This window comes from Drosophila elegans, unplaced genomic scaffold (assembly GCF_018152505.1).
Source record: "Drosophila elegans isolate 14027-0461.03 unplaced genomic scaffold, ASM1815250v1 contig_149, whole genome shotgun sequence".
Taxonomy (NCBI): domain Eukaryota; kingdom Metazoa; phylum Arthropoda; class Insecta; order Diptera; family Drosophilidae; genus Drosophila; species Drosophila elegans.
This window is the reverse complement of record NW_024545513.1, coordinates 5,068,954-5,082,215: the sequence shown is the minus strand read 5'-3', so window position 1 is coordinate 5,082,215 and position 13,262 is coordinate 5,068,954. Positions and strand designations below refer to the sequence as shown.

The window sequence follows — 13,262 nt, the reverse complement described above, 5'->3', positions numbered from 1 at the left end:
TAAAATTCATAATTCTTCTCATTTAGCTAACAAATGTTTTTTTAAACTTTTCTAAAACTGTTAAAAAGTGTTAATTACAATTAATTCAGGAATTATTTCAGCTTAATTATAATTTTGTATATGTGTAAAATAAGGGAATTTTTCTACCTTAAAATACTTGAAATCTTTGTATTTCTCAAACATTGTACTTGTTCTGTTTAGAATACAACAATTTGTAAACTTCGTACATGTTTTCAGATAATGCAATACGTATAAAATTGCCTGACGCTTAGACTCCCTCGAAGGGCCATCTAGAATTTTTGCACCTCGAAGTACCCCTAATCCTTGGGTTCCGATTCCGATTGCGATTGCCCTTCTGCTTTCCCCGATCTGTTTGGTCAGCTGGCCGGGTACTTATGTTTTGGTCCTTCGACGGTCTTCAAGGATCGTTTGCTGGACTTTCGCCTGCAGCGCCGCTTGCATGCGAGCACGCAATGCCGAACATGGCCTAAGCCCAAACCCCCCTTGGAAACGGCGCCCCTGCTTTCGGCCAACTGGTGGCCAACGGTGGCAGTTATTCAATATATCAACTTTTGGCCTAATAAATGCACTAATTGCGGTTAAATGCATTTTGCATGCAATTATTATCATTAGGGGTTGGCTCGCACGTCGTCGTATATGCCACACACCCCTCCCCTGCCACCACTCACATCGTTTGTAAATTGTTTCTGTTGGTCATTATTTTAATTGCCCTGGGACACCCGCCCGTGGAAGCCAATATAACGATTGCTCTATTTTCGTAGTATTATTTTTATTTAGACAAAAAAATATGCGGTTAAATATACTTTACATTTTACAGTTACAACGTTTATAGATCTAGGCTAAAAAAAAAAATCCCTTTTATTCGATAATACATTTCGTGGTTAGGCTTAACTATACAAAATTCTTTTGCTTTTTTGGCTGCTAGTTTTTACAACATTTAAATAAATATATGTTTAATTATATTCCATTATCATCGTATATTAAAAAAAAAAGACTTGTAAAAACATTTTGAATAAGTTACTAAAGCAAATCAAATAAATTAAGCAAGCACACGCACACACCGAGATACACAGAGATATGATTATATACACACGCAGGCACACATAGACAAGCGGGGCTTATGCGCAAGCTCAAAAACGCGAATTCTTGGGAATTCTATTACTGTTTTCATTGACTTTTTAAGGGTTTCGTTTTAAATACTGAACATTTTTGTGCTACTTTTTATGACCTAACATATTACAACTGTTACAAGTTTTGTGTTGCTTTTAGGTCTAAAGTTCCTTTATGTTTCGAAATATATTTAAATTTAATTTAAATAAAATATTTTTTGTACTTAAGTTTGAACCATAATAAGGATGATGATATGATTTTTAATAAATGCAAATTGCGATCAATTTAATTTTACTTAAATGCAGGTTAAAATAAAAAATCATTTAATCCCTGTTATTTTGTTGTAGTAACGTAATTACTATTTTAAAATAATTAAAAACACTTGATCGTACAAAATATGATATGTGGATGAATGTTTAAAATCAAAATCATCTGACTATTTTTTTTGAAAAAAGTTACAAAAAAAAAAAAAATATAATATAATATCCCTTTGAAAATCACGCTTTTGAGACCGCATAAGCCCAATGATAGACACACGTACACCCCCTCCTTCGCACCGCTCCACCGCTCTATCGCTCACACCTGTATCTGGTCCTCGTCGTCCGACTGCGAACAGCTGTCGACGGACCGCCCGGGCGGACTGCCCGGATTGAGCGTCGGACTGGGCGTCGACGGCGGCCTTGGTGGTGGCGAGGCGGAGGCGGGGGCGGAGTGGGGCTTGGCCAGACCGCTCGGTGGCGATCCTCCGCCCGCTGAAGTCGGCGCTGGCGGCACTGGATTTGCTGCGGCGGCGGCGGCAGCGGCACTCTGATAGTAACTGCTCAGCGAGGACAGCGAACTAGAGGCGGACAGATGGGAGAAGGGCGCCGGACCCACGCCTACTCCAACGCCCACGCCCACGGACGGTACACCGGCGTAGAGATTGTAGGGCAACGGCTTCTGCATGGCGGCGGCGGCGGCCGCTTGGCGGTAATAGATGTCGATGCTCGTGTGGGGCGTGGCCCCGTGGGCGGCGGCGGCAGCGGCGCCCGCTCCAGCGGCGGCCGCATACGGCCAGGCGCCCAAGTACGGCGATCCGCCGTAGAGCCGCTGGAAGGCCGCAAAGTTGCCGGCCTCCGCCAGAAGTTCCAGACCGACGGCCGTTTGGCGCTTCCATTTGGTTCTGCAAAGGCGCACCAAAATAAGTAAGTTTTAAGGTGATGCTTTAAATAATATTCATTTATATTTAAGGAATCTGACTATTAAAGTTTCAACAAACATTCGTAGAATTTTGTCAATTGTTTTAAAGTCTTATGAATTAATGTTCTTAAAAATGTACTAATTCGTGAAATATTGTAAATAGCTAGTTTATTTATGAGCTGCAGAATTATCTCTGCATCTATAAAACATTTAACAACACTTCCATATATGTACAGTTTAACCTGGAGTTTAATTTAATCCTTAATTTGCAAAGAATGAGTCCCATAATATAAGAATATAAATATAAGTAATCCAATAAATCTTTGAATTTGTTAAATTGCCTTTGCAAACTGTATAACTAATTGACTTATATGTTGCTTTATAGTGCTACAATTTCTTGACACCCACCTGCGGTTTTGGTACCAAGTTTTCACCTGGCAGTCGCTCAAGTCCAGCTTGTGGGCCAGCTCCTGTCGCTCCTGGACGCTGAGGTACTTCTGCCGCTCGAAGGACTTCTCCAAGGTCTGCAGCTGGTGGTCCGTGAAAGCGGTACGCGCCTTCCGCTGCTTCTTGCTCAGGCCGCTTATGTCGCTGGTAGAACCGCTCTTGACACTATTCCCATCGTCGTCCTTGCCGCCTAAAATAAAAGAGATGGGGATTGGTCTTTAGAAAAGTTCCATATAATTTTTAATTCTTCAAAATCTATAAACTCTAGAAAATTATAGTTCTACTTAAATTTGACTTTGACTCCCAAGGACTAAGTTCAACTAAGTATATCGAAATTTTATTCACTAGGAAAATAAATACTTTATTCCTTAGAAATAAGACAATATTATATTTTTTTCTCAGTGATAATGTTTAATAAGCTTATAAATTGTTAGCAGTTTTCACGGCAATGTGATTTTACATTCTTAAAAAGTTATTTATCATTTAACTGTTTTTAAAAGTAACTTATTTTTGCTCAACCTTTAATGGTGATTTGGCATAGACCAACGACTTAAGTTCGGGTTATTCGATTCAGATCTCTGGGCGATCTATTAAAACAGTTGCAGCTACAGTTAGAGGCTCGTTTATGGCCACGCAATTGCCGCTTCCGCTCACAAAGCGGTTCGTGTGTGTAAGTGTAATAAAAACGTGTAGCAAAATGTCTAAACTTGCCTCAAAAAGGCGCAAGAGAGATAGCTGGGCCAAGCCAAGTTCACCCCTTTTTGCGAGAAGTGTTCTTAACCGCCGCTTTTCCACCTTTTCTGGCCAGCCATTTAGTACATAAAATTTATGTAAATTCAACCGATTGTGGTTACCCGATAAGCGAGAGCGAGTTTTTGGGCCACGGTCAAAACAGGGGGTTACCAAGGGGGTTAGGTAAACTCTCAAGCGTTAAATTATTTAAAGCGAAAATTTGCCAAGTGCCGCATTTAAATTTGGTCAGCAGAGTGGAGGTGAATGGGCTTAGGAAAAAAAGGGGAAACAGCGAATTATTTACTTGTGTAAATACAATTCAAAAGCATTTAAGTATTTAAAAACACACACACATATTTAAAATAATTTTAAATAGATCAGTTTACTGATAGAATATTATTAATATCTTGTTTTCTGTTTATCCCCCCCAACAAATTAAACGTCTTTGTAGAATTTGGTAATAAATTTGTTTAGTATTGTACTTTGAGATATGAACTACATAAAATAATACAATGTTAATTATTTCAATTAATCATCGCTAATCAAGAGTTTATAACGCCGCCAAGGCGAAAGTTGTTTACCATATACAACGAAAACGATAAATGATTAATGGCAGCGATAAATGAGCGATAATGCCGCAATTGAATAAAATTAATTTTCAATTAAAGGAAATTACTCACGAATGTTGGCGCCGACTTTGTGAATTATCGATTTGTGGAACAATTTTCAAAAGGGCAATGCCAAAAATTTATAAATTTTTGAAAAAATGTTCATTCAAAATTTGACAAGTAAAAGTTTAAAAATAACATAGAATGTTTTCAAATTGATATATAAATATATATACAAATCGATTTATTTATGCAACTTTAGTTGAAGTTCATTTGTAGGTTCTTAAATAAACTACTATTGATCGATAATCGTTTTCTGTTTCTGTTTTTGATTTTGTTTTTGTAATCGAAGTTCATGGCAATTGCGAAATTCCGATGAACTGACGGATTGCCGCCTTCCCTGCCCGCTGGTCAATCGGCAGCCCACTTTGCTGGCTGTCATCCCAAAGGAGCAGGCCGACGCGACTACCGTTTATAAAATTGCAATTGGCAACAGGAAATTGCCGCAATAAATGGCACAAAACAGGGGGCCGCTGCGATGGAGAGCAGCAAAAACCTGGCCAAAAGCGGAGATGTATAAGCGAACCGAGTGGCGATGAGATGGGATGAGCAAACAGACTGCAACATTTAGCTTTTGTTTTTGTGTTGCTGTGCTGTGCTGCTGCCATTGCCATGGGGCGTCTATTAAAGGGGGTTAAATGCATTTTTATAACAATTTCCACAATTAAATGATTGCTGTGGGGCGGCGGTGGGGGGCAGGTGCGTGAGATAACTGGAGGGAAAGAGAGGCAAGGAGTGGCAGAGGGGGAGGGGAAAAGAGTGAGATGTGTGTAATTATTTGAGATTTTTTGCTGCGACTGTGGCGGTTTTTAAACTGCATTTTGTTGCTGTTTGCTGCAGTTCAGGCTGCTCTTCCTCTGCCCGCCCCTCCCGGCAGGCCACGCCCCCCCATTTCTGCCATAATAACTCGCAGATCCGCAGGTGCATGCCCCCAAGTTGTGGGAGGGGCAAGGGCGGGGGAAGGGGGGCAGCTTTAGAAGCTTCGCAATGACGCAAACAAAGCGTGAAAATGCAATTTTTTACAACTAAAACCACAACAAATAGAAGCAACAAGAACGAGAATGTAAAATGGTCATGCAATAATTTTTACAGTTTGTTTTGCAAAGCGACATCGACGAGGGCCGCTCCTCCTGCCTCCCCCGCCCTTTTTTCCCCACTTTCAGGCGCACGCTCCAAAAACAAAAGACTTAGGCAACGAACTTGACTGCAGCACAACGGACTTACTTCATTTTTGACTTAATTGAATTAGATTTTTAATTGGCTATGGAGAAATGTATTTAGCAACATAAATATAAATTTAATACGAATTTAGATGGAATTGCATTACTAACTGAATCTTTAAAAATAATTTTGAGCCTTCGTTTGATGATCAAAGTACTTACAAATATTTTAAAATGAAAAAATATTTGAGAAAGTTTCAAAAATATAAGTTGAGTTAAGTTGAATTAAGTTTCTCAATTAAAAAAAATAAAGCAGACTTTTTTGATGACCGTTCTTAATTTTATGATCATAAGTTAAAGTTGTTTTATTTTTAGAGTCCATTTTGTAACTGTTATTTGTATTTATTTTAAGTTTTCAAGAAGAACCCTCACACACTTTCTGCAAGTATATAATTTCAATACCTTTGATTAGGTGAACCCTTTGCCAAATGTTTTTGATATTTCTTATTTCATAATTAGTCTTGAAACTTAAGCTTGACAACTCTGCTTTGGTTGTTTGATGGGGAACTCAGCACTAACTATAAATAAGAGCATAATAACTAGGAAAAAATAATGTCTTATAAATTTTATACAAAAATTGTGGTTATCATGGAACAGAAGTTGACTGGTTAAAGTTTTTTTATATAATTTGATCAATTTTCCCTTTTTCCTATTTCTGATAATAAGTTCCAAATTGGGAAATATGCAGAAGTGTACTGTAGTACTTTAATATGAAAAATTCCTTGATTGCTTGGATTTTTGTTTTTGAAATGATTGAGAGGGGTACCCTGACCGCCTGACCCCTACTTCCCCCGCCCCGCCCTCATAGTACAGAGGCTCACCTCACCATTGCTACAAACGCTGTGATCGTCCATGTGGCCGCTGCCTCCCCCGCCGCCTCCCGCGCTGCCCGCCTCGTCGCTGTCGCAGTCCTCGTTCTCCTCGTGGTAGTCGCTGCTGTCGTCCAAATCCTGTCCCAGTCCGCCCGCCGGTGGCGCCACTGCCACACCACCACCGGCACCCACGCCGGGCAGCGGTGCCACTGCAGCAGCGGCCGCGGCAGCAGCAGCTGCAGCGGCGGCTGCTGCATTATTTCGCGCTGCAGCGGCGGCCGCAGCAGCCGCATAGTGTTGCTGCATGGCCGCCGCATATTGGGCCACGTTTAACCCATTGCCGCCAGCGGTGGGCGGAAAATGGCCCAGCTTGCCATGCGGATGCATCAGCGGATGCGAATGCGGATGCGGATGTGGGTGGGGATGGGGATGGCCTTGCGGATGCGCATGCGGATGCGGCTGTGGGTGGTGTAGGTGGGCAGGTGGCAGAGCAGTCGTTGGTGGCTCAAAGTTTTCGCCATTATTGATGTTATTATTGTTGTTGCTGTGAGCGGGACTGCTGCCACCACTGGATCCCGAATTGTTGTTATTGTTGCTGTGGTGGTGCAGTTGCTGCTGCTGGTGGTGCTGCTGTTGCTGCTGCTTGTAGAAAGCGGCCGCTGCACTGCCCGCCAGAATGTCGTTGATCATGAAGCGGGATCGATTGGGCTTCAGGCCCGATGCCGTGGTGGTGCTGCCGCCGGAGGACATGTTGGCTGTTATACCACTAATGCTGACCACCGCCGGTGGCTGCAGGCCGTAATGTTGCGGCAGCGTGTGTGAGTGGTGGTGGTGGTGGTGGTGGTGCAGCTGCGGATGATGCACTGCGTTCGGCTCGCTGGGCGTTTGGGTGAGTATGCTCATCGAGTCTTTCATAGCCAGCCCAAAGAGGCGTTTTGTTGGATTTTTCTTTCTTTTTCGTGGATTTCTCTTGTGTTTTTCTTTTTTTAATTCTATTTAACACTTCACTAAAAAAATTCACGTTCACTGGAGTTTCATATTTTGGCAATTTTGAAGTTCTCAAGTTTTCTGCTCAATTTTCACCCAGCGACGTCGTGAGCGGCTTGGCTGCCAAAACGAGACTGAGCGTTTATGAAACGCACCTGCCCGACCCGCCGCTGCCTCTGCCAACGTCGACTGCGGCAGCGGCAGAGGCGGCATCAGTGGTGGTGGCAACAATTTTGCCACTTTGTCATAGGCTTTGGTATGGCCCCCTTCACTTCAGTGGGCCAGAAAGGGATGGTCGGATGCGCCCATTCGCCGCCTCTCGCTCTCCCCTGTTGCCATCTCATCGGGCCTCTCGCTTCGACACAGCGCCATGTTGCCGACGGTGTGGTGAATCCACCACGATGTGTGGTGGAAAACCGTCTCTGCGCGGTTTTTATAGCAACACCAAATGTCGGTCAAATGGCTATGGGTGTATGCTCTTTGGCCCTTCGCTTCGGGTTCTTTGGGTTCTGTGGAGCCTTAAGTGTGGTCCAAAATGGCGCTATTGAGAAATTGATGGATCTGTAGGGTGGAGGTGGGGTTTCGTAATATAAAAAAATTACAAATAATAAACTGTTTGGTAAAAATATAGGGCCGCCCAAAACAGCTAAGTCCTTAAAATGTATCAGCAATTAATAACATAGTTTGTATAAATAGTAAAAAATGAAATAAAAAACCATTGAACTGCATTAAAATTAAATAACCGTTTAAATGAAATTGTTATTTATAATTTAATTACTATAAAAGCAACAATTTATTTTAATTTTTGTCTCAACATATGGAATTTAATTTTTGCCTACCACATATCAGTTCTTATAATTTAAGTACTTTTATTTCTCGTGATACTTATTTCTAATTTTGAATTATTTTTCAAAATAATTTTGCTGGCTCGTCTAACAACAAAATTTAATACAAAATTTATTTAACACCATGCCTTAAAGTCATTTAATCATTTTTTTATTTTATCTAAAATAAAATAAAACATTTACCATGTCTAAAGGCTTTTTAATCATTTTCCTAAATTATGTGCTATATATATTGTTACTTCAGCGAACAAGTGTGGGATTTCTCTTTGAAAGAAAAAGAAAGAATAGTTGAACACCCCGACAAATGACCATCCCCTTTCTTCGATTCCACGCTCCCAGACAACAAGATGGCAATTAAAATTTCACGCCAATAGCCCGTCTTTTGGTCTTCGTTGGCCACATGTTAACCAAGGACTAATTGCAGGAAGAGAAGCGGAGCGGAGTGGAGTGGGATGAACAAATGCAATTTGTCGAGAGCGGCGGTTTCCGTTTGATTGATATTGATTCCGGTCGGAGAACACGGAGAACAGGGAGAACACGGGGAAAAGGTCAGGTGACCTGCGAAGGTCATTAGTGTCGGGAAAAGGGGAAATTAGGGCGATGGAAGCGCGCGCTTCAATTGCGGAGCGCATTAAAATAATTAGCGTCTGCTGGAGCATCAAATGCGAGGAAAAGTCATCCGAGTCCTTCGTCCTGATGACGGTTATTGCACTTAAATGCATATAATTGCCAGCCCAGTCGCATATCCTGCGGTCTGCGGTCGATTCGAGTTCGAACTGCCAATGCCAATTGAATGCTTAAAATAATTGCACTCCAGCAGCAATGTCAGCACTGTGAAAAAAATATATAACTAAGAAATTGAAATTATGTTTGTATGTAAAAAGAGTTTACTTGATATTTAAGAAATCAAAAATTTAAATTTTTTTAAATAAGTTTTTAATATATTCATTAAAAATATCTTGAGGAAACAAATTAATTGATAAAGATAAATTAATATGAATGAAAATATGAGAGAAAATATTCTAGATACATTTATAAAGAAACTTTAAATGTATATGAAGGGAAATATGCTAGACAACAATAGTAGCAGAAACTTACTATTTTAAATCAGAAGAAAAATTAATTTGTATTTTATTGTTGTGTAAATTAATTTTACAAATATATTAACTGTAGTTCTATATGTGAAAAATTCCAAATATTTTAAAAACAATATCAGAAGAAAAAATAATATTTTTTAAAATTTCCCTTTTTTTTCCAGTAGAGCTGCTAGAAATTATGAAAAAGAAATGTACGAATGCAGAAACCGCAATGCGCAGTTGTCCCAATGCCACACCCCCTTTTCCCCTCGATTACTGGACAGTTGCCAGCGAACTTGGACAGTTGGCAGCGTTTTTCCGGTCTCTTCTACGAACTGCTTAACAGTTGTCCATGTGCAACCTTCTATTTCTCGAATATCTATCTATCTATCTATCTGCGTATCTCTCCATCTGACGATCGCTTTAATTGGCCTAATGTCCACTCACTGAGTACCTCTGTTTGCACTGCAAACATCCGCAGGGGGTTTCTCCATCTTAGAGATTAAATACAAGTATATTTACTTCCACATACCGAAGGTTGAAAGAGAGAGGCGTCTCAAAAATTATGATTAGAGCTTAAAAATGCCTATGCTATCGATGGTCAATGACAGGTTTGGATACTTTATTTAAATTTAGTAGTAAGAACTCTATGTTTTGTTAACAAAACTCTTTAAGATTATTTTAGGCCAGCTCTAATTTGGATTTAAAATTTCAAAAATGGCTATCAGACAAATTATAAGATTCCTAACCATTAAAGGAATATTAACTTTGGCAATTATATAAAAGAATTCATTTTTTAACTTGTCAAATAAATATGTAAAATCAAAGGGGTCATTTTCCGGTTGTAATATATGCTTCCCCCATCTGTCAAACGCAAAAAAAAAAAAAAAACAGCAACCCACATGCACTGGGGCTCAACTCCTGTCCAAGCTGATCCCAGAGTCCGTCCATTTCCATTTCCATTTGTGATCTGTTTCCGTGGACCAACAGCCAACAGCCAACGAGCAACATTGCGGGGCCTGTGGAATCTTAATCGGCATCTTTGATATTATAATGTTCGTGTTACTGCGTGGACAAACGTAATAAAATAACTGATCGTTGTCGCTGATAAGTTAATTTACTTTTAATGTGCTGCCCTCGCCGAACCCTCGAGATCCAGCCACAGCCTGCAACGTGGGGGTAAATGGGTCCGGAGGTGACAAAGGTTCTCGCTGGACCGGGCCTCGAGTATCGAGATATAGCCCCGAAACAAGGCCTCGGCACCAAGATCGCGGCTCTGACTTGCCCGGTTTATTTCTTTTTATTCCCCGATACCCTTTGCACAAGGGGTCATTTAAATTGGAGCAGAAGATTTCGAATGTTCCTTCAACTTTTTATACACAACTTAAAAACACTACCTATTTTAGAATATATATATATTTAAATGGCTGACAACAACCTTACCACATTTCTTATTTTAATATTTAATTATTAGCTTGTAGTTTTAATATTAATATTTTATTTCACACTTTTATTTTCATTACAGTTGTGTTCTATATAAATATCTATATAAATATATATAAATGCTAGGAAACTTTAATAAATAATATTTTTCCAATATATATAAGGTCCTTCTTCCATTTAATATTTTGAACCATACCAAAAAAAGGGTATTTAAATCGTGGTTTTGCTACATTTCCACTTCTTTTTAGTTTGTTTACCTTGTTTTATTTGGTTCTTGTTTTTGTTGGTCGCGTGTGCCGTCGATGGCCAACGTTGTTGCCAACTGATTTGTCAACAACGTGGCCAACAAAGGTGTTCTCCTGCCCCCTTAACCCTTTAACCGCCTGCCGCCCGGCGATTTATCGCTGCTCCAGATCAGTCAGCATGCCAGCTACAATAGCAACAACTGCAGGATAAACATAAGCCCTGATTCCAATTTCGTTGCTCCCACCCCCCTCTCAATTTTTCGAGGCGGCGCTCGTTTTAAAAAATTGATGTCGCCTGGGTCCCCCACTAAATGGATGCTATTTAAATTTTTACTGCCTGCGGGCACCTATAAATCCATTGGAGGTTTTCGTTGTGGATCCTTTGATTCGCTGGAGGAGTGGGCTCCCATTCCGAATCCGAATCCGACTTCGATCGGTCCTCCCCCTTTTGGCACCTGCCCGGACTCGGGGCTTATTCACTTTTTATGGCTCAGCTTAGTCCGGTCGACTAATCAACACCTCGCTGAGATTTTGCTTTGATTTTATTTGATATCTTAATGTGGACGAAAAAGGTAATCCTTCTTAAGGAAGATGACTTTAAAAAAAATTCCTCATAGAATCTGTGAGTTTCTGAAGACATTTCTAAGTAAAAAAAAATTGCCTAAACAAATTTAAATTTCATATTAATACAAAAATTATTACTTGGTTCTAATATTAAATTTTAAGCCAAATATCAATTCGAAGCTAAAAGTCCTGTAATTTATAACTTGATATCTATATTTATAAATTCATAATTTAGTTTCCAATACCTTAAATTTTTTGAATGTAATTTAATTAAAGCAAATATTTCTTAATATATGTATAATTGATTTTCATCAGTAATATTTATAATTACAATAATCATATTATCATTATTGTACTGCGCTCGTGCCAAAACAGAAATGCCCCAGCTTCACACTCCTGTGTATCTTTGATATTTTGTGTGTCCAATTTGTAGATAAACTAATGGTCCTCTCGCATATTTCCCTTATCTGCGGATGGGCCTCTTAATTAGGAGAGCAAGTTGGCTAAACGACGGACCGGGCGACATTTGCCACATTTGCATTGGCCATAAAAATATGCTTAAAGCATTTCCAAATGCAACCACTTAAATGTCTGATGGCTCTAAGCTGGCGACGAAGTGAAAATGTATTTTATGACTCAATTTGGTGCACATAAAACGAACCACGGAAAAAAAACGAAGAAAGAAGGGGGATTTTTTTGTGGCCCAAGCCATACAAAGTGCAACATTGTCTGGGGGGAACGATAACGTTATTACGATCTTGAAGGTGTGATCAGTAGCGATGTGCTCGTGATCAGAAAGTGTTGCTATCCGGAACGATTTTCAATAAAAAAAAAATAAGAAAAATGTCTTCAAAATATTTTTGCCTTAACATTCATACACATATACAAATATTTTAAAATTACTTAAAAATAAAAAGGATACGAATATGAATATCTTAAAATATCTCAAATGCAATATATATGCAATATATGTATTTGTTATATATCGATAATTACTTAAATTTGTCTTAATCCAAAATTATAACACGTGCCTAAACAATATCGATTTAATATATATTTCAAGGACATATTTTATACGTCTTGAAATGTCACTCACGTTACCACCTCTAGATCCCATATATTTTCAGGTGGTTGGGGCCACTGCAGTTCGATAGTTATTGTTGCCGCTGGGCTGATTGTTGTTAATTTTTATGTGCAATTAATCGGCCACGCCATTGAGCATTTATAAGCATTTCTCGCACCAAGACGAGGCTGGCATCGAAGAACCTCTTTGGGTTCCCACTCGCCGGGTCGAAGAAGAAATTAAGTCGTTTTGAATTAAAGTGAAATGCAAAATGCATCTTTGCCGGCAGGCCATAAAAAAAACGGCAGCTCGAAGGCAACATTGTGGGGAAAATGCTGTGGAGAATACGGAAAGAGTGCCCCGATGATGGGCCATAAAAGTGGGCAAGGTGTTGATGTCGGGGCCATCTGCTGATCGCCCATTGTCGGCGATCCGAAGGGTTAACCTCGAGCCCAGAGACCGAAACTCAACCTGACCGAGTTCTCCCCAGATGCATCGGACATCCCGCTGCTTAGCCGCTTTGGACGATAAACTGGCGAAAGCGGAAAATATTGGCTTATACATATATGGGACAGCTGTGGACGGATGGATCAATTTGGTCATACATAAATGTTAAAAATTAGAGCAGGGGCTCGAAAAAAACCCTAAGCCAAATGTCGTTTTTAAATTGAAATGTATATAATTTTGTATAGATTTTTTCGTTTTATTATTTATTTAAATTTATTAAAATTGAGCGTTTTAAATATTATTCAAAGAATATTTATTATATTATTATTTTATTTAATTTCTTTATTTTTTTTCTTATTATACTTTTGTTTTTTTTTATTGTTGTTGGATTTGACTTTGTTTT

General features: G+C 39.6%; 1 protein-coding gene across 2 annotated transcripts; it reads right to left on the bottom strand.

The window, feature by feature from the left end:
* Nucleotides 1-819: 819 nt before the first annotated feature.
* Nucleotides 820-7,292, bottom strand: LOC108136358 (homeobox protein B-H1). 2 transcript variants are annotated; one of them, XM_017257466.2, is made up of 3 exons: nucleotides 6,204-7,292; nucleotides 2,719-2,947; nucleotides 820-2,293 (listed from the first exon to the last, which is right to left on the bottom strand). In XM_017257466.2, exons 1-3 carry the CDS (start codon nucleotides 7,102-7,104, stop codon nucleotides 1,708-1,710), a joined length of 1,716 nt encoding a protein of 571 aa, XP_017112955.1. In that variant the 5' UTR covers nucleotides 7,105-7,292; the 3' UTR covers nucleotides 820-1,707. The 2 variants fall into 2 exon arrangements, with proteins under 2 accessions (XP_017112955.1, XP_017112956.1); XM_017257467.1 differs by lacking the exon at nucleotides 820-2,293 and having other exon boundaries at nucleotides 2,779-2,947; nucleotides 6,199-7,292.
* Nucleotides 7,293-13,262: the final 5,970 nt, after the last annotated feature.